The sequence below is a fragment of the Gadus macrocephalus genome, chromosome 13 (genome assembly GCF_031168955.1).
Source record: "Gadus macrocephalus chromosome 13, ASM3116895v1".
NCBI lineage: Eukaryota > Metazoa > Chordata > Actinopteri > Gadiformes > Gadidae > Gadus > Gadus macrocephalus.
In genome coordinates, this window is record NC_082394.1 from 2,971,856 (window position 1) to 2,994,416 (window position 22,561).

The following is a 22,561-nucleotide window of genomic DNA, read 5'->3' on the forward strand; positions in this document are numbered from 1 at the left end:
AGAGGTCAGGGTGGAGGGGAGGAGGGGGTGAGGGGGCGGGCTAGAACGTGCACGAGGACAGCAGGAGGATTTGACAGCGGGTTCAGAAGAGGCCCGTCAGAGAAATGAGCGCTCGTTGAGCATTGGACGAAATTATATTGGCATGAAAACTTTTTGATTACGTTTGAATTATGTATAGATGTAGTGAAGACCGTTGAACTTAAAAACAATACATTTGATTCGCTTTATGGTATCTGAATAATGTCGCCTTAGGCGGAGTTCTGTGAGCACAGTGAATGGCTGGGGGATGTGTCAATCTTGCGCTGCACCTGCAGCCAGCTCCCCCTCTCAACTCCCGCCCCAGCTCCCATCAGCCAATGGATAGCCTCGACCTCTGACATCAGCTGTGATTGTCTTGGAGAAGGAAAAAAAATGCAGCGTCAGAAGAACTATGGATAAGGAAACACAGTTATGATAAGGAAACACTGCAGCATGTCTGAACGACCGAAGTCATGGTCGATGTCGAAGGGGAATGACCTTCTGTGGGGTTCACTGCTCGAGGATCTTAAGCTCTAGACCACTAGACGCAAAGTTCACCCGTGAGAATGTGACGGACTAGCGTTACCAGTGTCTCACAGCGATACCAGTGCCTCTCACCCCACCCGTTACAGTTGCTTCAGGAAGATGGAGATCCTTGCAGTTTAGGCTAATAAATAAAGTCAGTGGACTTGCAGTTATCTCCAGAACATGAACCTGCACTGAGAAGGGGAAGCGGCGCCCGCGCCGTGCAACCTCCTGAGATGTAAGCTTGATTTGTTCTCCAGTCTTTGTTTTAAGAGATTTGCATTCATATAATTTAGTTCCAGGAGCTAAATTTGGATTATTTGGAAAATTACCTAACTTAGCGTTTTGTAAATTACCATATTCTTCGTTTTATTATTTATTTATTTTATTTTTTAGTTTTATGTAGATATGTGCACACAGGGCAGGGGCTAAGTGATTTACACAATATAGTTTGTTCTAGTAGTTGGTTGGCGAACTGGTTGCACCGAACAATCCCATTAACGTTAGTTCGCCACCCCGTCCCTCACCCCCATCGTCCCCGCGGGGAACCCCACCTCTGCTTGATAATGATTAAAAAAATCTGAGAAACAGTGTTTCACGGGACAGCCAGCGTCATGTGGGAATTGATGGCGTCTCTGCCGAAGGAAAAAGCCCCAAACCAACTTTTATGTGTGACATGAAATCTTTAGATGGAGTGCAATTGATCCCTTTGTCATTCTAGCCCCACCACTGAGGGATGGACCACTAGCCTCACCAGGACCGCCAGAGGAAGCGACCGTAGGTTGGATCATTCATTCTGTGTTATGTTGGACTTGAGAAACTTCGGCTTTCAAAATAAGTAACCTTATTTCGTGTTGACACAAATATGACATAAATCCTGCCTCAGGACACCAAATGCCACTTTGGTTATCAGCAAGGTAACTTAAATCCTAAATGTCAATACATCACTTCAGAAAGAGTTTTAGCCTGTTGAAATGTTTTATTCTAGCACATAGCACTTTCAATTTCATATCCAATGTCTCCTGACTCCAAAAATCTGATCTCACTCAGTTAATATTTCATTCAATAATTGGGTGCTTGAATAGGCCTATATTCTCATGGTTCAAAGCGGAAAGGTAAGTCTGAAAGGCAACATGTACCTTGTTAGATTTCAAATGATCTCTGCCTCATTTCTTCCAATGATCCTGCATCATTTCTTTTGAACAGCATTAGCATAAGTGCCAACCAATGTAAAGCAGAATATAAAGTAGATTTTCTACAAAATCCCCTCTTGAATATAAAACATAGTATTATATATATTTTTAATAATAGGATAACACTTTCATCAAATTATTATTACAACATTTAGTTTGCAGTTGTAGCTTCTTAGAGCTGGGATTGTCCTAATGTGTTCTGTTCATTCATAGTGTGAAGTTTCTCTTGCCTATGTAGGGAACATCAGTAATTGCTTGTTGTCAGAGGTATTCGCTTTATAAAACACAATGCCCTGCGGCAGCAAGCATCTATCATTACGTAACAGACTTTGAAAGATGCATGAAACGCACAGTCGACGAAAGACATGAAGGAAGTCAGCAAGCAGGTCAAGAATTGATTTGAGCAAATACTCCGCTAGGCAAGAAGAAGAGGCCAATCCTTTGCTCAATGGCGTGGCAGAAGCAAATGTTTCTTTTTCTAAACTCAATTAGATAGTGTTTTGTGAACCACACACACTGAGATCAAGGTGTATATCTCAGTGTGTGTGGTTCACGAAACCCAATGCAGTGACTTTTCAACCACAGATTCTAAAGGCATAGTGTGTGTAGACTGCTTTGGTTCAATTGCCAGGGCTTCAGTTCAAGTTCCGTCTTCAGGCTCTGTCTTCACTCTGTAAAACAAGGAAAGAACAAAACAGAGTCAATCGAGGAAGGAATAAACTTAAGTGACATTAAGAACGCTCATGCTCATGGCAACCGATGTGTAGTTCTAATGCTGGTACTTGTAGTTCTTCGCCTTACCTCTGACATTAAGCATCATGGAGCACTCGGCCGTGCCCAGGGGGTTGTCCACCACCACCTTGTACTCCCCGGAGTCCTTGGGCCCCACCTTGAGGATGAGCAGGGTGCACACCCCTCTCACGCAGGTGACGTGGTAGTTGGTGTTGGTGTTCAGGCTGACGTTGTTGCGGTACCACGTGACGTGGGGACGGGGGTCGCCGCTCGCGGCGCAGCTCATGTGACACTCGTAGCCTCGCGGCGCGGTGCGCTGCTTCAGGGGCACGGTGAAGGACGGCGAGGCCTGCGGGTCGCGGCTCTTGAACTCCGGAGGGTCCAGTTTGAAAGGCGCTGAATCGGGGAGGGGGGGAAACGTACTGTTGAGTGAGGTAGTCGGAGGCGGAGTGGCCATCGGGACGATCGGGAGGTTTCCCGATTCCCCCCGTCCCCCCGTCAACAAATCAGCGGCCGATGCGGGAAGCTCACTGTACGAAAAAGTGCCCCACTCCACCCATGGAGGTAGTGGACCCCTCTATCCAGTCTGACTGGGGTTAGGAAGAACTTGGAGGTTATGGAAAAGTTGGAGGTTAGGGAGAACTTGGAGGTGACACTCGTCTACAGACCCCCGCCCCAATCAACCGGATTGGTCAGAATAAATGTGTGTCAAAAGAAAATGAAATGCCCTTTTCTCCTAGATTTGTGCTTATCTGACTTGAGATGTTAATCTTAAATCTATGGGACACCATAATCTGTTAACTACCCACATCAAATACACAAGAAACATGGGGAACATAGATAGGTTGTAATGTCAGGTTTTTGTATCGGCAAGATTGCCTAAATGTACTTTGCAACCCAGTTGATGAGATTCCTCACCCCTTCTGGTCATAAAGGACCCATATCTATCATCACTTTGGATACTAACTTACTCAATTAATAACATGAATGATTAGGACTAGATCTGCATTGTTTGGGCTGTGGAGACGGTTCACTGACCTTTCTCCTGCTTGGTCACCCACGACGGGGACTCGACGGGCGAGGACAGACCCATGTCGTTCTTGGCGAACACCCTGAAGTAGTACTCGCGCCCGGGCAGCACAGTGACGGTGCAGCGGTGGTTGAACAGGTTCTCCGTCACCGTCCGCCAGGTCTGCTTGTACGAGTCCTTCATGGCCACCATGTAGCTCAGCCGGTCGTCACGCTTCTCGTCCGGGGATGGCATCCAGCAGAGGGTGAGCGTCCCTGGGACGTTCTGCTCCAGCTCCACTGGGCCGGGGGCCTTGGGATCGTCTGGGGCCCGGCGGGTTTGAAAACAACACACGTTATTCAAAATGGCTGACTTGCTCAGAGAGGCAATGAAGAGATGTTTAGTGAAACTGTGAGTGATACTGCATGCAGCGAAAGGCTACGGGGGAGCGAATTGATTTTGAACTTTGTCGTGTTGTTGGTGATGACTTTGAGAATAGGTTGCGCTCCTTTAAATGTACTACGTTATTTTCTTCAGTCGTCATCTGAAAGTATTTATGTGTTGACTAGACTAGATAAGATGAAAGGTTGCTGTCATCTAATGTCATCCAATCTGATAAACAAAGCATATCTCCAAACAAAATGCAAAGTAATTATATCTTGCATGAGAAAATTAAACCATAAAGAAACGACTTGTTTTTACCCGTGACTCTGATCTCCACGTTGAAGGTCTCCTGCCCCACCATGTTCTTGAGCAGGATGGTGTAGACGCCCGTGTCTGAGCGCTCGGACATGGGGATGAGGAGCTGGGAGCCACTGTCTGAGTTGGTGATGGTCACGTGTTTGGACACGGGAACACCATCCTTCAGCCAAATGACCTCCGGCAGCGGGCAAGCCTGTTAATTTAACCCAACACCCTGACATTAAAATAAGACTTTTCACCTTCTAAGCCTCCCAATAATGTGTGTCAAAAGAATGTATAATTATATATTTTTAATCCGAAGCTAATTAGGTTAACTTCCTCTCGTAGACCAAAGGAGGGCATTCACACTTTGATGGATCATTTTAAACATGAATATCATCAAATATCATCTCCCTTAATATAACACCTGACAAGCCTGACTCAAATCCCATTCACAGACACTTCTTTCACAACGTTGCAACACGTGTAACATAATACTATTTTTAATGAACTACTGGCAACACCTCTTCCACTTTGTGTCATACCTCAAAGTTGATGTTGACACGAACGGTATTTCCTAATTTCACCACCAGGAAACTTTTCATGTTCTTGTCTTTAAACCTCGGCCGAACTATTGAATCAATGATATTGTATTAATTATTGCATACTGGTACAAATGTCATGCCAATTTCATTTTCACAAATTGTAGCAACCTCATCGCAAGCCTAATGTATATATATATAATCTAAGACGTATTTTGGCCAAATTGTGTTGTCTAACCTAACTCTACACTCTGTGCCTGATTGGCTATATCCTTAGCCAATCAGAGCGCTTTTTACATTCAATGATCACTATCCGCCATCTATTTGACTGAGGCCTTTTTGATGCTAAATACATGAAAAACCTTTAAGTAGGACTTAAGCTACGAGGCTAAGGAAATGTAACATCGTTCACTAAAGTGGTTCACCAATACAAAATGTCCAGACGTTGGACTTTAATCTTTGCATTGCTTACCCGGCGGCGGCATGGCGATGATGTAGTTGTCAAAGCCCTGTGGCTCCCCGTCCCCGCCGTAATTGGTGGCGACCACCCTCACCCAGTAGGCGGCCATGGCCTTGAGGCCGAGCACGGTGAAGGAGGTGAGCGACACCGGGTTGTTGTTGCAGCGGGACCACTCCAGCTCCTCGATGGGCCTGATCTCCACATAGTACCCGTGGGCCTCGCCCGCCACTCCCTCCACCTCCTTGGGTTTGGTCCAAGCCAGAGAAAAGGTGGTGTAATTGGAGGAGGTCAGCTTAAGCTCTATGACTTTACCTGGGGGTTCTGCAATTAGAGTGGACATCGTTTTTTAGTTTCCATATACATCGTTGCATTTCTTTTAGATGATTTATCAGTGTCCAGTTTGATGTTGCAATTTCTTTTCTTTTTTATCAATTGATCGTCTGCCCTCGAAGTTTGAGTGAAATGGAGGTACTTACTCATAGGGTCCCTTGCATAAACAGGTTCACATGGAAGGCTAGGTTCACCGGCGCCAGACAGGTTGATGGCAGTCACTCTGAACTGATACGCTGCGCCCTCAAATACATCCTTCACTGCGTACTTGGTACCTAGAATGTATTGGAGAGACTTATTAGCTCTCAGTTGGAATCATGCTAATGTAATCTTGCTACGATGTTACCAGTATCTAATGTAAATGTAACATGCTATCATGCATGTCTTTCCTACACCTTGGCTCTATTTATTATTTAGTCCTTAGCATTTTTATCCAAAGTGACTTACAGTAAATTCTAAAGTCTTTGAGGGGGCTGAGGCTTCCTTTTCGACGATGTTTTTAGGTAGGCTGTAGACATTGGGGCCTGCCCCACTCTACAACCACAGATCTAGACCACTCCAGTACACCCATTAATCAAGTCGCCACCTTTGATTGGCCCTCCTGGGTTCACCAGGCTCCAGTGATTGCTGCCCGTCTTTCGCTTCTCGAGGTTGTAGCCCACAATGTCACTTCCTCCAGTGTCACAAGGAGGGCACCAGGTCAGGTTGATGCAGTCCTTGAAGGCACTGACCGCCTTGGGGGTGCTCGGAGATCCGGGGTAACCTGCAGTCAGAAGCTCATCAGAACCTGCTTGTTCTACTCCACAGTAGAACCCATCAACGGGCCTTGATACACGGGAGATGATACTCCATGGATCCCCAGTAGAGTTGTTCCGATACCCATACCGGTATCAGAAAACCCTCCAATACTCCTAAAAGTCTTTATAGGGTATCGGCGAGTACGAAGTTAATGCCGATTCGATACCGTCACGTGTAGCTAATTTACTACACAGGCAGAGAACATCACAAACGTGTGTTAGGCTGCATTTGTTAATGGTCGGAGGTGGAAAGTCGGATTGGGAAACACGTCATCTCTGACCTACGTGCGTTCGAGCTACAAGAAAAGACACGCAGACTCACGCAGTACTCCGGCGGATATGTCCTCCGTCTCCAGGAACTCGCTGACGCCCTCCGAGTTCTTGGCTCTGATCCGGTAGCAGTACCTCCTGCCCGGGTCCACGTCCGAGTCCCGGTAGCTGGGGGTTCCGCCCGGGACCTCCCCCAGACCGGTCCACTTGTTTCGGCCGACCTGCTGGCGTTCCAGAATGTAGCCGGTCACCGGACACCCGCCGTCGTCCTTGGGGGGTTTCCACTTGAAGGCCACGGAGCCAGGGGAGCACTCCAGGACGTCCACGGGACCCTGGGGTGGGGTGGGCTTGTCTGGGTCACGGGACACACACCGGGTTGGATGGTCAAGGATAAACGAATGACATGTCCTCGTAGCAGTAGCAGCGAGCATGGCCGGAGGTTCAATAGGTTCAAGCACACGTTCATTTTTATTACAAAATATACAGAATGTATTAATTGGATGGATTCAGTTCATGTTAGAAGAATCAAAAGATGGAAGTTGCGTGGAAAATTTGCATCAAGACTTTGGTAAGTCGTACCACCAATCGGTCTACTCAATATTTCTCTTACTCAGAAAGGACAATTGGCCTAATAACTCGTTCTCATACTCACCGAGGACGATCAGCTTGGAGACGGCCTCTATGGTACCAAAGGCGTTCTTGATTTTGATTTTGACCTCTCCGCCGTCCTTCCTCTGGCACTTGGTGAGTCTCAGCTGGCTGCCCGTGGAGGAGGTCTCCATGCGCACGGTGAGACCCGGCAGGAGTTCTTCATCCTCCTTGTACCACTGGACGGTCAGGGGGTCTCCCCCTGAGAAGGGGAGCTTCCATTCGGCCGTCTCGCCCGCCCTCACGATGACGGGTTTGGAGAACCTCCCCAAGGCATCCAGGTCGATCCTGGGGGGGTCTGTAACGTGAGAAAAACGTACTTTAAGTAACAGTCATGTGTAAAATAATCGTTATTTACTCTCTTTAGACTATCTCTTTGAATCTGGCTGAAGAAATCTGCTGAAGAAACAACCGAACTTAAAACAATCTCAAATTGCCAACATTGAGCTATGCTTCAATAATTTATCCTCTGAGTTCTTCCGTTCACCCTAAATAAACTTGTGACACTTGTCTGCTTTATTCAGGCACGCTAATAGTTTACCTTCTCAATAAATATGGCATCTGTACCATAATGGCTATCATTTACTGTGGTAGACTGAAGTTTCGACTCCAAAGGGAAAACATCAGTTTCACTAGCAAGAATATGTCGGGCAAGACGGATGAAACTGCTAGATGGAAAACTCTGAACAATAGAACAGAAATAGCTACCAATCATGTGGAGGAGAGCCCAGTCTTTACACTAACTTTTGTTCTTTCTGCACGTAGTGAGAGGTAACTGTGGTTACAGTGTGACTAGCAGCAGACAACTAATAGCTGTTTAAAAACCATGATAACGAATCTGTCCAACCATTCATCAGACTACACTCTGCTGTAAAAAAACAACAACTCTGCATTCTGCTCTGTAAACAAAAGGAGGGTGAGATTAATTCGATGCTTCATCTTTCTTGTCTGTTGTGTGAAATGAGGGCTAAATGTCACAAATTAAAAAGAAAGACCGATGAGGGAAACTTTCGGACGTGGTTTGGCGATCAGTCATCGTTAAGGCCGGGCGGCTCGTAGTGACGGCGGGGGCCGCGCCACACGTTAATGTCACGTCTTTACCTTCAATGCTCAACGTGGCTTCTGATTTGCGTCCCTCCGCCTCGAAGCGGTACACGGCTCCGTCGTCGTTGGAGCAGCAGTCGATGATCAGCCGGTGGCAGGCGCCGTCGTGAACTATCCTGACCCCGTCGCCGTCCGTCAGCTGAAATATCAACACAGCGCCGGTGTTTGTGTAGAAGAGGATAGGAGTCAACTGTTCTTTACATGGCCGGTGAACCCAAAACCACTTTTCTTTGGTTTTGAATGTGGTCATTTGTCTTATGATTGTCAAGAGAGTAATGTACGCCATTTTATCACAGTTACTGAAATAAGGCCCTAATTTAGAGAAAAATGGGGTAAATTCCTATACTAAGTTGGCATGGGTTGTTACCATGGGGATATCACTGCCCCCTTGTTCCTAAAACTCTCAGCCCAAAAGATGCTTTTGTCTCAAGTGACTACAGTCCTGTCACATGCATTATTGAGGAGCAGGTAGAGGTACCCCCTCTTAGATATATATTTTTCAGCTGAGCAGCCCCTTCTACGGGCCAAACGGAAGCTTTCAGATTTGAAACTTGCTCAGGGGGGAAAAAAAATTATAGATAGCTTTTATTTATTTTGGAGTACCCCCTGCAATACGCTAGAGTACCCCGAGGGGTAAGCGTACACCCATTTGTGAATCACTGTCTGCACTTGACCATCCTACCCCATACCCGGTTCTAGCCTGAATGGTAGGAAGGTGAGATGTCTGTGGTAGTGCAGGCCCAGGCTGGACTCGGGTGGAGAACACACCAGACCCCCGACTCACCAGCTTCCCGTTCTTGTACCAGCAGCCCTTGGCCGTGTCACTGCTCAGCTTACACGAAAGCTCGGCCCGTTCGCCCACGTTGGCCGCCGTGTCCGACAGTCCAGAAACAAACTGAACTCCAGGATCTGTCCATCAACCACGAAAGAGTTAATGGACCACAAACTGAACTTTAATCTGTTTATTCAAACTGTTTATTCACAAAGCCTCAGAGGTAAAATATTCATGTTTTCCGCCCAAGTACACACTGCTACACTTTGATCAATCTAGTGTTTTGTTAGGATTGATTCATTCGTTTTCTAGCGCTGGATGGCAAACGGCTGCAGGTGAAAATGAACAATGGAAAGCTTTTCAGCCGTGACAGGAGTAAATAAGGGATGACAATGCTTGACAGGCTCTTTGTCCAGCCACAAGATTACTAGCCAAAGGCTACTTTGTGGTATCTGTCTCCCCCTAGTGGATGAGTTGCAGCACTGCAGAAGACATCTAATAACTAGTCTTATTGTTTAGCATTTTTTATGCATTTGAGTGGAATCATTTGTTTGCATTTAACGGGTCATGGTGACCATTCATTCAAAAATGTACAATTAAACTTTAAATGACTTTAAAATGATAGATTAATGTCCAATTGGTTGACATTTAATTTGAAAACATTGAATCTGAAATTCAAATGGAGGTCTAAACCAAAGCCATGACCCAACATTTAACACGGGGATAAACTCTTCTTATCTCTCACCATATGCAGCACGTGGCAGCTCAACATCTCACCGCACGCCAGGCCCTGATTGGCCCTTCCATATCGTATTATCATACATAGTGCTCAGCATATCGCAAAATATTAACAATATGTAGCAAAGATATGGTGCGAGCAACCACACGTTGACGTCTGAATGTCCTATCTAACACGTCTGAATGCTTTTTGGGTTGTGTGTTCACATGCGTCGTCATGTAACTTTTGTTACTATGACTACCAGGAACTGAAGGACCCACCTTTCTTTACCTCCTCTCCACCACCCTTTCCGTCTCCGTCTGTTCCGTCTCCTTGACCTCCTTTTCCATCTCCATCTCCCTTGCCGCCCGAGCCATCACCTCCGTCCCCTCCGTCACCTCCGTCCCCTCCATCACCTCCGTCCCCTCCATCACCTCCGTCACCTCCATCACCTCCGTCACCTCCATCACCTCCGTCCCCTCCATCACCTCCACCACCTCCATCCCCACTTCCTACGTCAGCCTCAACCTTGGGGCTGTCCACCTCCTCCAGGGCCTTCTTCTTGGCCCCCAGGTCCCCCTGATCGCCTCCCTTACCTGCGTTGGGATCAGCTGGAACACATGGGGGCACACGGGACACGTGGTCACTCTGGTTCCTGAGCTTACAACCAGCTCCATGATGTTGGGTTTCCCCCTATTTCTTGCACAACGTATCTTGCTTTTACATTTACAGTTAGCAGACCCTTTTATCCAAAGCGACTTACAAAAGGTACATTTGTCGGAAGAAAGAGAAACAACAGTATATCACTGTCGGTACAGTAAGGATGTTAATAGAACCAAAGGCCATGCTCTAACAATCGCTAGGTTAATCCATTCCCCGTATGCAACAAAGATAGCTAGGATAAGATGCTACACAATGCTAAGTACTATTTTTTTTTTTTCAAGGGTGTACAACATACAATAAGTGTGTAAATTAAGTGCCAGGAGGTACAACATACAATAAGTGTGTAAATTAAGTGCCCGGAGGTACAAAATACAATATGTGTCTGAGAGGAGTGTGGGGGGATGGGGGGAGGCTATGCAGAGTCTAGGTGAACCCTGAACAGGTGGGTCTTGAGAAATGTAACATTAATTCTGTGGAGTCACAGACACGTCTGAGTAGCTACGGCGGCGGCGGTGGTAGTACCCTCCACGGTGAGCGAGGCGCTGCTCCTCATGGTGCCGGCGATGGCGAAGTAGACGCCAGCATCCGCCACGGCGCAGCCCTTCACCCTAAGGGTGTGCGTCAGCTTGTCCTCCGACACGCTGACGTCGTACTTGTCGCCGTGCCGCAGCGAGGCGTCCTGCGTCGACCACGTGATGTAGTTCATCGGCGCCGTCAGCACGCACTGGAAGACGGCGTCCTCATTCTCCGTGGCCTTGGTGTTCTGGAGCTTGGAGTTGAAGTCCACGTCGGGCACTAGATGGTGGATGGAGGACAGCCGATTGGTGAGTCAATGGTTTCCATGGTTTCGGAGATCTGCGACTAAAGATGTTCGCGGATACGATTTTTTCCTCCCCGAACTTAAGTATCGGCCGATAACGAGTAAATACCGATACAGCATCTAGAATTGTAACTACTAATAGCACTTGTTCTTATTGAAGGATTCTCTTCAACTTAAAGCAATGTAAAGTTGGTTCACTTACCTTTTTTTTTTTCAGAACTACATCATTCGCATTTGTAATTTTTATTACATTAATACATTTGTATTCTTAAAGTTAAGTGTGAGCATCCATGTTTTTCCGACTTGTAAGCTTGAACGCAGATAGGTCGGAGATGACGCATTTCCGATTGCGACTTTCCATTTGACCGGTAACGAATGCAGCATAACACCATAGTGGTTGTGATGTTCTCTGCCTGTGTAGCAAATGAGTCACGTGAGGGTATTGAATCGTTGCATGGACTAACTTGCTCGCCGATACCGAGGAATCTCCGATACTGGTATCTGTATCAGAACAACTCTATCTGCGAGTAGAAGCATGCATGCTGTTGTTTATCTTCAAAAAATAGACACCGGCTGCGGTTACCTTTGAAATCAGTGGAGAGCACGTTGGCCTCTCCCACATCCACCTGGTAGAACCCAGCGTCGTCTTGCTGGGGGTCATTGATGCTGAACAGATACTTTGTCCCGGTGACTTCCAGACGCGGCTTTGAATTCTCATCCATGCCATAAGGGACCAATTCCCCGTCCTATGAAAGGGGGGTTAAAGAAAGCCAGGAATTTTCCAGCGTTATCTGGTGCATCACACAATGGAAAAAGGGTCCTTTCTGAGATCCATGGTTTGAATTTAATTTAATTATGATTTATTTTGTATAGCTGATGCCCCCCCCCCCCCCCCCTGACCGAGGCCCCCCATAGGGCAGGAAAATAACTCCCTTTATTTTCAACAAATCCTGAGAAGGAACGCAGAGTGGGGGATCCCTCCTTCCAAGGATGATCAGGAGTTCAACCGAACGGTTGCCATAACTGACATGCATGCATATAGACACACAAACCATTTTAATTGGTGATTGGGTGCATCCAGGAGAGTCCAGTCATCATGCTGTTGTCCCTGCGATAGGCTTGTGAACCTTTGCTTCTCCGTCTCAGTTTCATTGTGGTTGTGCGTCCGTTGCACTCACCTTAAACAGCTCTATTTTGCTGTTTGGATCCGATAGTTTCATGTCCAGCTCGAACTCCGCCCTGCCGTTTGGTTTGACCTCAATCTGTTTGACGTTCTCCAGGTTCTCCACCACCTACACCACGGAGGCAGAGGAGTGTAAAGTAGAAGGAGCAGACTGTCAAAACTCATTACATTTACATTCAGGGCATTTAGTAGATGCTTTCAGCTAAAGGGACTTGCAGTGAGTAAATTTTTCAGAAGAAACTCATCAACTTATCCCCTATTAGATGTGATGGTTGTGTTTCCTTCATAAATCTTAATTTAAAAAGAAGACAAATCTTGCGTTAAACTAGAAAGTCACGGTTGGTGGTTAAAATTAAAAGTCCCTGGCCCTCCAGATGACCTAAAAGCAGGGCCGGATTAACAAATCATAGGCCCCTGGGCACAAATGTCTGAAGGCCCCCCCCCCCCTCCCCGAAAAAAATCAGGAAAAAAAAATTCTATATATTTTTTTTATTATTATTATTTTAACACACACACATAATGACACATAAAGTGTAGCCGGCTTGGTCTTACTCCGCCGACTACTGCGTTGTGTTCAGGTGCATAGATATCACAGGACGCTGCAGGTTATGGGAGGGGGGTTAACTGTCACATTAGGCCACTATATTGTTCAGAATCATTATATTGCTGTTCTTATGACATTCGTTTTAATAATGAATTTTAAATGAATACCCTATTTGATAATACAGTACCATGTATAACTATTTTAAGAGTACAAACATTCATAAAAAAAAAGAAAAAAGTTTTATTTCGTGTGGTGCCCCCCAACTGGCTGGGAATGGTTGGGGCCCCTGGGCACAGTGCCGTGGGCCCTAATGGTAGATCCGGCCCTGCCTAAAAGGCATTTCAATAAGCAGTGTAAGACGAATACAGGCAGAAAGTCTATCTCTGGTACCTTGGCCTGCTCATCCTCTCGCTCTTTCTTCAGCTGGTTCAGCCTCTTCAGCAGCCAGCGGAAGTCCGTCACGCCGAACTCGAAGCAGATCCGCTCGTAGTCCTTCTTAGGAGCGGACAGAAGCAGCTCCAGGAGTTTGGGGTCGATCTCCCCCTCTTTCTGAGGCGGGAGCTGTTTCTTTCTCACTACAACACTGGGGATGGTGGGAACGAAATGCAGAAGATAAGATGCAGAAATACACAGAAGTACATCTTGGTAATGAGAAGTGGTGTTACGTTTTCTTCAGCATCTTGCGGAAATCTAGTGGGGCGCCAGCCGCTAAAAGAGAAAATATAAATGTTATCATAATTATATTAATATTAATAATAATTGACATTGGTTGTTATTAGCGTATGAGCTAATGCAAAGATTATCATTCATCTGCTGAGGTTAGATCTATTTGAGGTGAGATCTATTCTTTAACAATTAGATTTGTTATATCATGTTTGGCATAAAGCTCTCTCTCAGAGAGCAAATGGGAGAATGCATTCATACAACTTTTATTGCTTACCATTTTTTGCTGCAGCTGAAATTAAAACGACAAACATTGTTATTTGTTCAACACCACCTGTTAACAAGGTAAACATTTTGCGACCGAATGGTGACAGAGGGACGAAGCTAACCTGCGACAACATTCAGTGTCACCGTCACCACCGCCTCTCCGTAGTCGTTGGTTACGATGCACTTGTAGGTGTCCGCCTGGTCGACTTGGACCTTCAGCATCTATTAAACACAACATATGAACTCGCGTTCAGGTCACTGCAGGTGGCAGGTGAGGGTTTTGTTCTTGAAAATGACCAATTCACAATAACAGAAACAACCTGTATACCTCCAGTATGTGCTCCTTGCCCCGCGGGTCGTATCGGGTCTTGTACACCTCCGGGTCCAGGACCGGACACTTCAACCGGGTCCAGACCACGGCTGGCGGGGGGTTACCGAGCACCATCACCTTGAACATCACCTTTTTACCTTAAACAGAAAAGGGTTAGGTGAGTACGACAGCAAGGTATGGTTGACCGGCACGCAGAAGATAATGTGTGTGCGTTCTATTTGGCAGTGTAAACATGAACATTAAAAGGATGCAAATACTCACTATATAGTGAGAAACTTGGGCCTGTGCTATATTTCTTTTCATTTATTAAGAAATTAATTCTGAGAACCCCCTGCAGTAGGCTACTTCAAAGTACCCCTTGGGGTACGCGTGGATTATACCTAGTGGGTTGTGCTTTCTTACTGTTATCATAGATGACAACTTAGCCTTTTAGATAAACCACATATGCCCCCCCCCCCCCCCCCCCTGTTCTTACCCTCCTGAACTTTCATGGGCATGGGCTTCCTGGAGAAATCGGGGGTTGATTTTCCCAAAGGAACGATCTCCACAAACTGGGTGACCGTGGCGCCTGGAACCCTGGAGGTCTTTTTGATCGCCACTGTGGAGGATTTACAACGAGCCAAAAAGGAGTAAACTAGGGACAAAATATACATTATCATTTTAGATGTCAAGAAAGTATGATAAATGCCTTTTATTGGAAACTTAAATAGGACAATATGAGCCGTGTTTGTGTTTGACAGTACACAGACCGTCCGTGTGATGATAATAATAATGAACAGCGACCTTTAATAGCTCTAATATCTAGGAAGTTGTGTTTATAATCCTATTTATTCATTATACTTCTGGTTGCAGATTCGCCGACATGACACAAGAGGGCAGTGTTTTTTCGCATATCGCAGGCAACATTGCTCGTGAAGCGATGACATAATAAGACGGGCAGAAGTCACGTCCGTCATCAAGCGGAGTGGAAGGCCCTAAAGTTGAGTTCTGCTAGGCTGCTCATTGGCTATCCCAGGCAGCAACTGGGTGCTGCAGCCATCAGCCAATTAGACTGTGTCTTTATGATCTGCACTGACCAATAGGCTTCCCCCGGTCAGTGTTCTGCCTTTATACAGTCGATGTACATAGCGGGTTGGAAAGTGAATCCCTCTCTTGAGTACTCTGTGTTCCCAGGACGTAATTTGGGGGTCTCCGCACACGGTGACCCGGGTGACATTTCTCCAATTTAAAAAGTCATTTGAGCTCTTTTGGAAGTGTCGGCACAGGGAATTCTGGCGCTGGAGGCGTAGTCATCACCGCACACCTAGAATAAAATGAAACACGCTTTGAGGTCTCGGCTACTAAAGGCATCTTGTGACGTCTACAGACGAAGGGCTCCGATTGTTCTTCTGGTGGCTTGTTATCGTAGCTTGTGTGTGATTTGCATTTGTTTCTTTCAAAGTTCTGCTTCGGTAACACCTGCCTTTCCTTTCCGGGGATAAATAAAGCAGTATCTTATCGCTTCATGAGATAATGCAACGTGTAAACCTTTTTTAAAAAAAGCTTTTCTGAGAATAATGAGCACAGATATACCTTGCTACCTTTTACCCCCCAGACCCAGAAAGTGTGATTTGTCCGTGTCTAGCAGGCAGGGGGGAGATTGTGTTTTGTATGAACGATAGAATCAGGTAATACCAAGCTAGCTGTTCTGTAATGGCTGTTTTTAAGGTTTGCCCCAAAGCAAGCCTTTACTGTTTAGTCCTTAATCTTTCAGAGCAACTGATCTTTTTCTTTTTTTGCAGTAAATGTCATAAATATATGGCCTGTTAAGCCTTTTGAGGCTGTACCTTTTGATTAAGGGCTATACAAATAAAATTGAATTGAATAGAAATTGAAGTTAGTAATTTTTTTGGTCATTAACGACCTACTTAAGTGTGGACTACCGGATTCGACTACCGGATTCGCCTTTCAGCCAAACACCCTGACCGCCTGTCTACCTCGCCTGCTCCTTAGTACTATGCATCCCAACACCTCTGAGAGTCCCGGGGAGGAAGATGGGCTGATCAGCGGAGGAGCCGTCCAGACAGCGAGCCCCAGAGGGGGAACAGCGACCTTGGGCTCCGACCAAACAAGGAGACCCAAGGACAATAGTTATTCAGTCTGATGGAACCTCCCTCCAACCTCCTCCTCAGACGACACTAAAACAAAGGAGGACCGCATCTCTGAGGGGGTTTCGGTGGGGGGGACCGTTCCATCTCCTTCTCCTTCAGGTAAGGTCAGCTGCCCCACTCCACTGTTCCCAGAATGCGGATCCATTTCAAACGTCAGTCTGTCGGCCGCGTGCGCCAGAAATAACTTCACTAAAAAGGACCGCCGACCATTCCGGAAGACCGTGACTGATGCCAAAACGTCTGAGCACATCCGCGTTCTGGCGCGCCGCGCAAGAACGTCCTCCTCCTCACCCCTTTTAAGAAATGAAACTGTAAATACTGAAATGAGTCACTGGCGGCGCCCCCCCAAAGCCCCCACACCCCGGTCGTTTATTGAGTATTTCTCTTTGAGGCGACGAGGAGACTGGGGAACGAGGCGGGAGTAGACGCCAGCCCCCCAGCCCCAACCCCCCGTCGCCTGCTTCCACCACGGGGGGGTTAATGAAGATTATGATGCAGCATCCCAGCCCTGCGTCCCTCCTCCTCTTCCTCCTCCTCTTCCTCCTCTCCATCCTTGTCGACGGGGGGGAGGGGACGGGGCTCGTGGAGGATGACAAAGCCTGATCGTAGTGTGAGGGTCTCAGCCAACCAGGGCCTCGGTGTAGATGGTGGGGGGGGGGGGGGGCTTCCCTGTTGGATGACTCAATGTCAACGCGGACAACTGCATGCCCCAGCAGCCCGACACAGGGGGCTTCCTCAGGGGGGCATGCAGGGATGTGCCGGGCGCCTGGGGGGGGGGGGGTGAGACAGTGAGGTGGCACCTTCCCACCCCCGGAGGATGAGCTTGAGGCTTCACTTAGTGCCCTTTCAGCACCGTGCGGAGGAGAGCTGATAACACCCTTGCTTCATAATGTCAACCAACACCGCTTTATGCTAATTCAACCGGATTGACTTTAGGGTTTAGGAGGGGTGGGGGGATTGTTTGATATACAAATGTTTGACGTACCCTCCTACATCATCCGGGGTGGTTTGTAAAGGAGCATGGACATGCATTGATTGTAAAGCCTGTTGATCGTCTTGAGTAAACAGCAGTGGAACAGTGTGAGAGACCGATGAGTCAGAGTGGGAACTCGCCGTTGCTCAAGATGGATTTTTCGGGATTCCGCTCCTCTCCATCATGGCGGGTGACTCTCGCAGACAATTTTGTAATTTCTTTTCTGGCAGTGTTAAATGGGACGATAATCGTCCCTAAAAAAATATTTAGCATTTCCGCTTCGCTAACCGTGCCCTGGGCCCGCTCGCAGAGTGTGGAATTCTGAGATAATTTTATGATTTGGCAAAATGATTTCCCTGCCTCCTGCGAAGCCCAGGAAGACGCATTGTTGATCATTTTTCATCAGTGGTCCTACTTGAATATTCATCAGCGCACCATCTCTCCAGGGCCTGCATGCTTTGTTTTATCACCAGTAGGCAGGCCGGATGTCCTTCCTGTTTCGTTCATTCATGTACTCACAGTGGTCTGATAGTATGGTAGGACAGCACAGAGACGTTTAAAAAGCTGATGTTAAACGAGAACCAGTTAATGCTGTTAATGTTAAGGTCTTTAGTCCATGTGTGGACAGATCTTTATTATTTTATCCTTTAATCGAACCCATCATGATGATGGATTACTTTGCCTGCATATCCGATTGTTTTTTCACTTAAAATATGTTTTCTGTGGCTTTACTACATTTAAATTGTGGCATTTATTATTTCGATTTTCTTCCTTCAAGGGTACGCGGTTTGTAACTTACAGCGCTCATTTTGTTCTGGGGATGGGTCTGCCATCTCTGCAGCGACCGTTGCGTCGGAGTCTGGAAAACAACATGGTGGTCAAGTTCAGAGCCATCAGGTCAACAGTGGTGGGGAAGGGGTTTAGTCATGAATTTATTTGAACGTAGTATCTCACTAAGTAGATGCATAGTCTAATGGTGCACACATTGAGACGGACAGAAACATAAGAAAGCAGAACGCAGGTCCACCCCTTGAATTTATGTATACATTGGAAAATATAAATCTTCTAAAGTGTCTTATTCAGTTCATGTGCCTAATGACCTCAGAATAAGTGCAGTCCCTAAAGTGGAAAGATAGATACTTGTGACCTTATTACCATAACTGTAGATACAAAAAACCTTCTCTGACTCTCCTTTTGGGCCAAACGATATTAAATAAACGTTTGAAGGGCCGTCCATTCTGTTAAGTGAACATTTATTTCTCGCCATCTCAGAGTTGCCACACAGAATCCCCGCAGAGTTCCCCTAAAATAGCAACATGTGTGAAATACCACACCACTAACACACACACAGAGAGTGCTGACAACCAATTTCACCAGGTTTCCTCTGATCCAAATATTCAGCCACTCACTGCCGTCCAGCCAAACACACATTCAAAAGCATTTACTGAATCAGCTAAACTGTTTAATCGTGGACGAGAGGGACAAACAAGACAAGACATCAATCTCAGAAGCTAGTTAGGATCTCCCAGTCCAGTGTGGGGAGGAGAAGGCCAGCTTCATCAGACACCCTCTCCAGATGCCATAATGTCATAAATGCCAGAAGGCGCCTTGCTTGCTGTGGTCGGTCTTGAGACCTTCTGTATTTATGACATCACTCCCTGGGCATGCCTGGGTGTTGTGGGTGACCCCAGCGGGCTAGGGCTGGGACACCGTAAAGAGAGGAATGTGAAACCCCACCTTTCAGGCCAGCTCGGCCCGTGGTGTGCCAAGTGACTGCGGCAGATATTTAACGGCTCCCGATCCAAACATAGAAGAGGACGAGGCCCGTGTGTCGCTCGCCAGAGCCAATGCGCGTTTCTGTGAACTACTAATGTAAATCATCAGGATGCATTTTCAGGAGTGCCTTGTGGAAATTCACATGTTGATTTTGATTTATTAACTTGGTACAGCTGGTATTTGTCTTTGAAAGAAAATTATATCTTAGTTATGCATAGCTTTAGTTATGCGTTTACGAATCTTCTGGAGGGAGCTGATGGGAAGAATCATGACAAAACATGGCTCACATCCTAGGGGATGTATCAGGGAACTTCTAACCTAATGTGTAGAAAAAAGGTCAAACAAATGTTGTCAATAATAACCAAAGGCCAGCATTTGTCCTGCTTTGTAGCTCAGAAAGTGAAAGGCCAAACAAACAAAGTTAACGTGTTTTTCTCGGCCCCGGGTAGCTGAAATTTAAGATGTTTGGCCATCAGTTGAATGATGCCTTGTGGTTTGTGTGGGGAAGTCCTGTGTTTCTGCTGTTACACTTCAACAGGTAGAGCGATAGTAGAAAACTGGTAGATAATAGTATACAAGTTACATAGAACCGTTCCTTAACAGGTTGTTAACAGTGGACAAGATACACAAGAGAAAAGTGGCTTAACAGGTTTAATAGGGAGGTTGAAATAGAACTAGTTACACTTAACGGGTAGTTTTACAGGGGACAAGTTACATGGAGAACTGTACCTTAACATCCATAACGTAGGACTAATTACACAGAACAGTACCTTAACGGGTAGTTGACTAATTAACCAGAGAACAGAACCTTAACAGGTAGTTAACACTGAACTAGTTACACAGAGGACAGTACCGTTGAACTTTGTAACTTTGTAACTGTTCTTCTGACAAATGTAATTATTGTAAGTCACCTTAGATAAAAGCGTCAAATGTCCTGAATGTATATGTAAATGGTGCTTCTGGCAGTATTGGTTTCTCAAGTACAATTTGAGAGGGAGATGCATGCAACTCAAAACCACGGCCTTGCATCGTTCTCCTCTGTGCCAGTTTCCACAGCAACACAACAATAATTATGATAATAAAAACAATAACATCATTATGAATAATAATGATTGTAATCATAAATTATACATTGATAACACAATTTATTGATGGCCATATTTGGGCAGTTAATGCGTGTATTCACTGCATAAGTCTTTGATAGGGATGGCTAATCCATGATTGACAGGTGAAACCCGGTTATAGGCTTTTATTAATTCATAAACTTATTCTAGAAACGACCTGCTGCACATAAATCCAGTACACATTGAAGCATCCCACAAGAAAAAAAACATAAATTGAAAATACATTTGCCCTTTAAACCCATCACACATGCAGACCGGGAACAAATCAGAAGATATTTCGATATCTTTTCAATTGTACATCGTACAACTTTATTCATAAAAAAGATAATTGGAAAACATACATTGTTCGGTAACCACCCAAAGAATCACCCTCCCCAAAAAGGCTCTGAAACGGCGTTGACTTACTTTCCAGATGTAGGGTCCTTTAGCCCGTCCTCAGCCTTCCGTCTGCGTCCTGTCTCTGCTCGGGATGTCCCAGCGAAACCCCCTTTTTGTACGGTGATTAAAAGGCGGTTAAAATGCGCTCGGTAAAAACCCCATTTATCTCGAGGCGCGGTAGGTTGGTTCTCCTTACTTCCTGTCCTCACCACACGTATCATTTGGCAGTTGCTATACGACCGGGATTACAACCCGCACACCCTACACCCCCTGTGAGGTCCATTAAAGTATTTCCACGTTTTGTGGAGATGTATACTCTTGTCTCTAGGTGTTAAAAGACTACCGGCCAGCATCACCTTACTCCACTCCATACAAGTACATTTGATTCTAAAGACTATTCTTCAACCATTTCCAACAACAGTTAAATCGAGTGGAACATGACATCATCTGTGATGATGGAGAAGCACCTCTAATCGTTCGAGGTGTCTGGGTGGCCTTCTCTGGGCGCGCGATGCTCGATTCTTTGCGGTAACACGATCGCGCTAGCAATGACTTTATTGGCCTGTGAAGATCAACATGAGACGTTTTATTTGGTAAAACAATCCCTGGTTGATAATACAAGGCCAGGGGTTTGAAATACGGGCTCAGCCTCAAATCCATGCAGACATTCTGCCATGAATGACACTCCAAAGCGAATCGGTCATTTCAGTGAGTCGGTCACTGGTGTGTTTGATAGGACTTGTATAGAGTAAGAGTTGCATATTGTGCGTTCAGCCTTGGTCCCCATTCAATGAAAGCTTTGTGGCTTACCATGGTGGGCTTTGGGCGTCATGGCATTCCCTGAAAGTTCTGCTCTCGTAAATGCCCTCGAAGCTGTTGCATTAAAGTGAGGAGGGCAAAGGGGGCACGCCATGAGCAAAAACATCAACATGACCTTTGACCCGAGACGCAACATACAGGAGGCAGACGTTTTATGGAACGTTAACACCCAAGGGAATTATTCCAATATACTCAGCGCTGCCTCTACCTCGTGTCAATCATCATGGTCAGACAGAGGGCTTTTCAGGGCGATCCGAAGACACGTCCGCAGCTCTGTCCAGATAGCTTAGCGGCGGTCATCTGGGTTGACTGGGTTCGTTCACTTTATTGAACTTTATTTTATACGTTAAATGTGTATGCCTTTTCATTAAATGCATTGAGATTATCCGTGTGGAACGTGGGTGCATTGGGAACATGTATTCTTCTGGTTCTGTTGCATAAGATGAAACATGGACTGATTCTATATTTGCCGCCCACCATCTCCTCATAGACATAGACATTTATTTTTTATCGGTCGAGCTTGAATAGATATATTTGGAAAACCAATGAAATGTACACTTGGCTCACAAGGTTTGGGGATTTGGTGCGTGCCTGGTAACGCGAGCTTCGTAATGAATGCTGGCCGATGCTGGAAAGGCACTGAGTCAAGACCTAGCTATGGTCCGGTCACACAAAAACAATGCAGCACATCCAGATCTGAAATGTCACACGCTAACTAAGGATGAGTAATGCTAAATGACTGAAGGCGTGAAAGAAACACAGCGGGAAAATGAGATGTCAATTTGTTGATTTATTGCAGTTCCCAAGGCTTTAAACAAACCAATTTTTCTGAGTATTAAACACAATCGAGAACAGTTAGCTGACGTTTTGGTGCATATCTATGAAACAATTAAAGTTTTGAATTCATTCAGACGTATTGGTTTATATTACATTGAACAGTAAGTAAGCAGCAGGGGAAAGTCGATGGTTGGGTTCACAGGTACCTCATAAGACAAACACTACTAAACAGTATATGACAACATGAGCAATAACTTATAACACCGTCAATAATACCACGGGAGATACGTAGGA

The 22,561-nt window shown here is 45.9% G+C and overlaps 1 protein-coding gene and 1 long non-coding RNA gene across 2 annotated transcripts; one reads left to right on the plus strand and one right to left on the minus strand.

The window, feature by feature from the left end:
• Positions 1 to 209: 209 nt before the first annotated feature.
• LOC132470295 (uncharacterized) lies at positions 210 to 4,343 on the plus strand. Its single transcript, XR_009528620.1, has 3 exons — positions 210 to 781; positions 1,265 to 1,320; positions 4,206 to 4,343. It is a non-coding gene; the product is annotated as an uncharacterized LOC132470295 (long non-coding RNA).
• Positions 1,514 to 21,135, minus strand: LOC132470294 (immunoglobulin-like and fibronectin type III domain-containing protein 1). The gene is made up of 23 exons (XM_060068706.1): positions 20,699 to 21,135; positions 18,193 to 18,252; positions 14,746 to 14,868; positions 14,268 to 14,407; positions 14,062 to 14,161; positions 13,950 to 13,964; positions 13,675 to 13,717; positions 13,400 to 13,592; positions 12,461 to 12,574; positions 11,866 to 12,028; positions 10,985 to 11,257; positions 9,094 to 9,218; positions 8,307 to 8,448; positions 7,210 to 7,503; positions 6,610 to 6,909; positions 6,077 to 6,253; positions 5,637 to 5,765; positions 5,173 to 5,481; positions 4,704 to 4,789; positions 4,180 to 4,372; positions 3,507 to 3,800; positions 2,538 to 2,864; positions 1,514 to 2,407 (listed from the first exon to the last, which is right to left on the minus strand). Exons 2-23 carry the CDS (start codon positions 18,224 to 18,226, stop codon positions 2,403 to 2,405), a joined length of 3,579 nt encoding a protein of 1,192 aa, XP_059924689.1. The 5' UTR covers positions 18,227 to 18,252; positions 20,699 to 21,135; the 3' UTR covers positions 1,514 to 2,402.
• Between the last annotated feature and the right edge of the window lie 1,426 nt (positions 21,136 to 22,561).

Bases quoted from the DNA above. Each gene is read 5' to 3' on its own strand.
- LOC132470294 (XM_060068706.1), bottom strand. From the start codon at position 18,226: ATGGCAGACCCATCCCCAGAACAAAATGAGCGCT. The intron at 8,449-9,093 runs GTGAGTCGGGGG...TTGATATTTCAG, and splicing joins GGTACAAGAACGGGAAGCTG to CTGACGGACGGCGACGGGGT. The intron at 6,910-7,209 runs GTGAGTATGAGA...CCCGTGACCCAG, and splicing joins CTCCAAGCTGATCGTCCTCG to ACAAGCCCACCCCACCCCAG.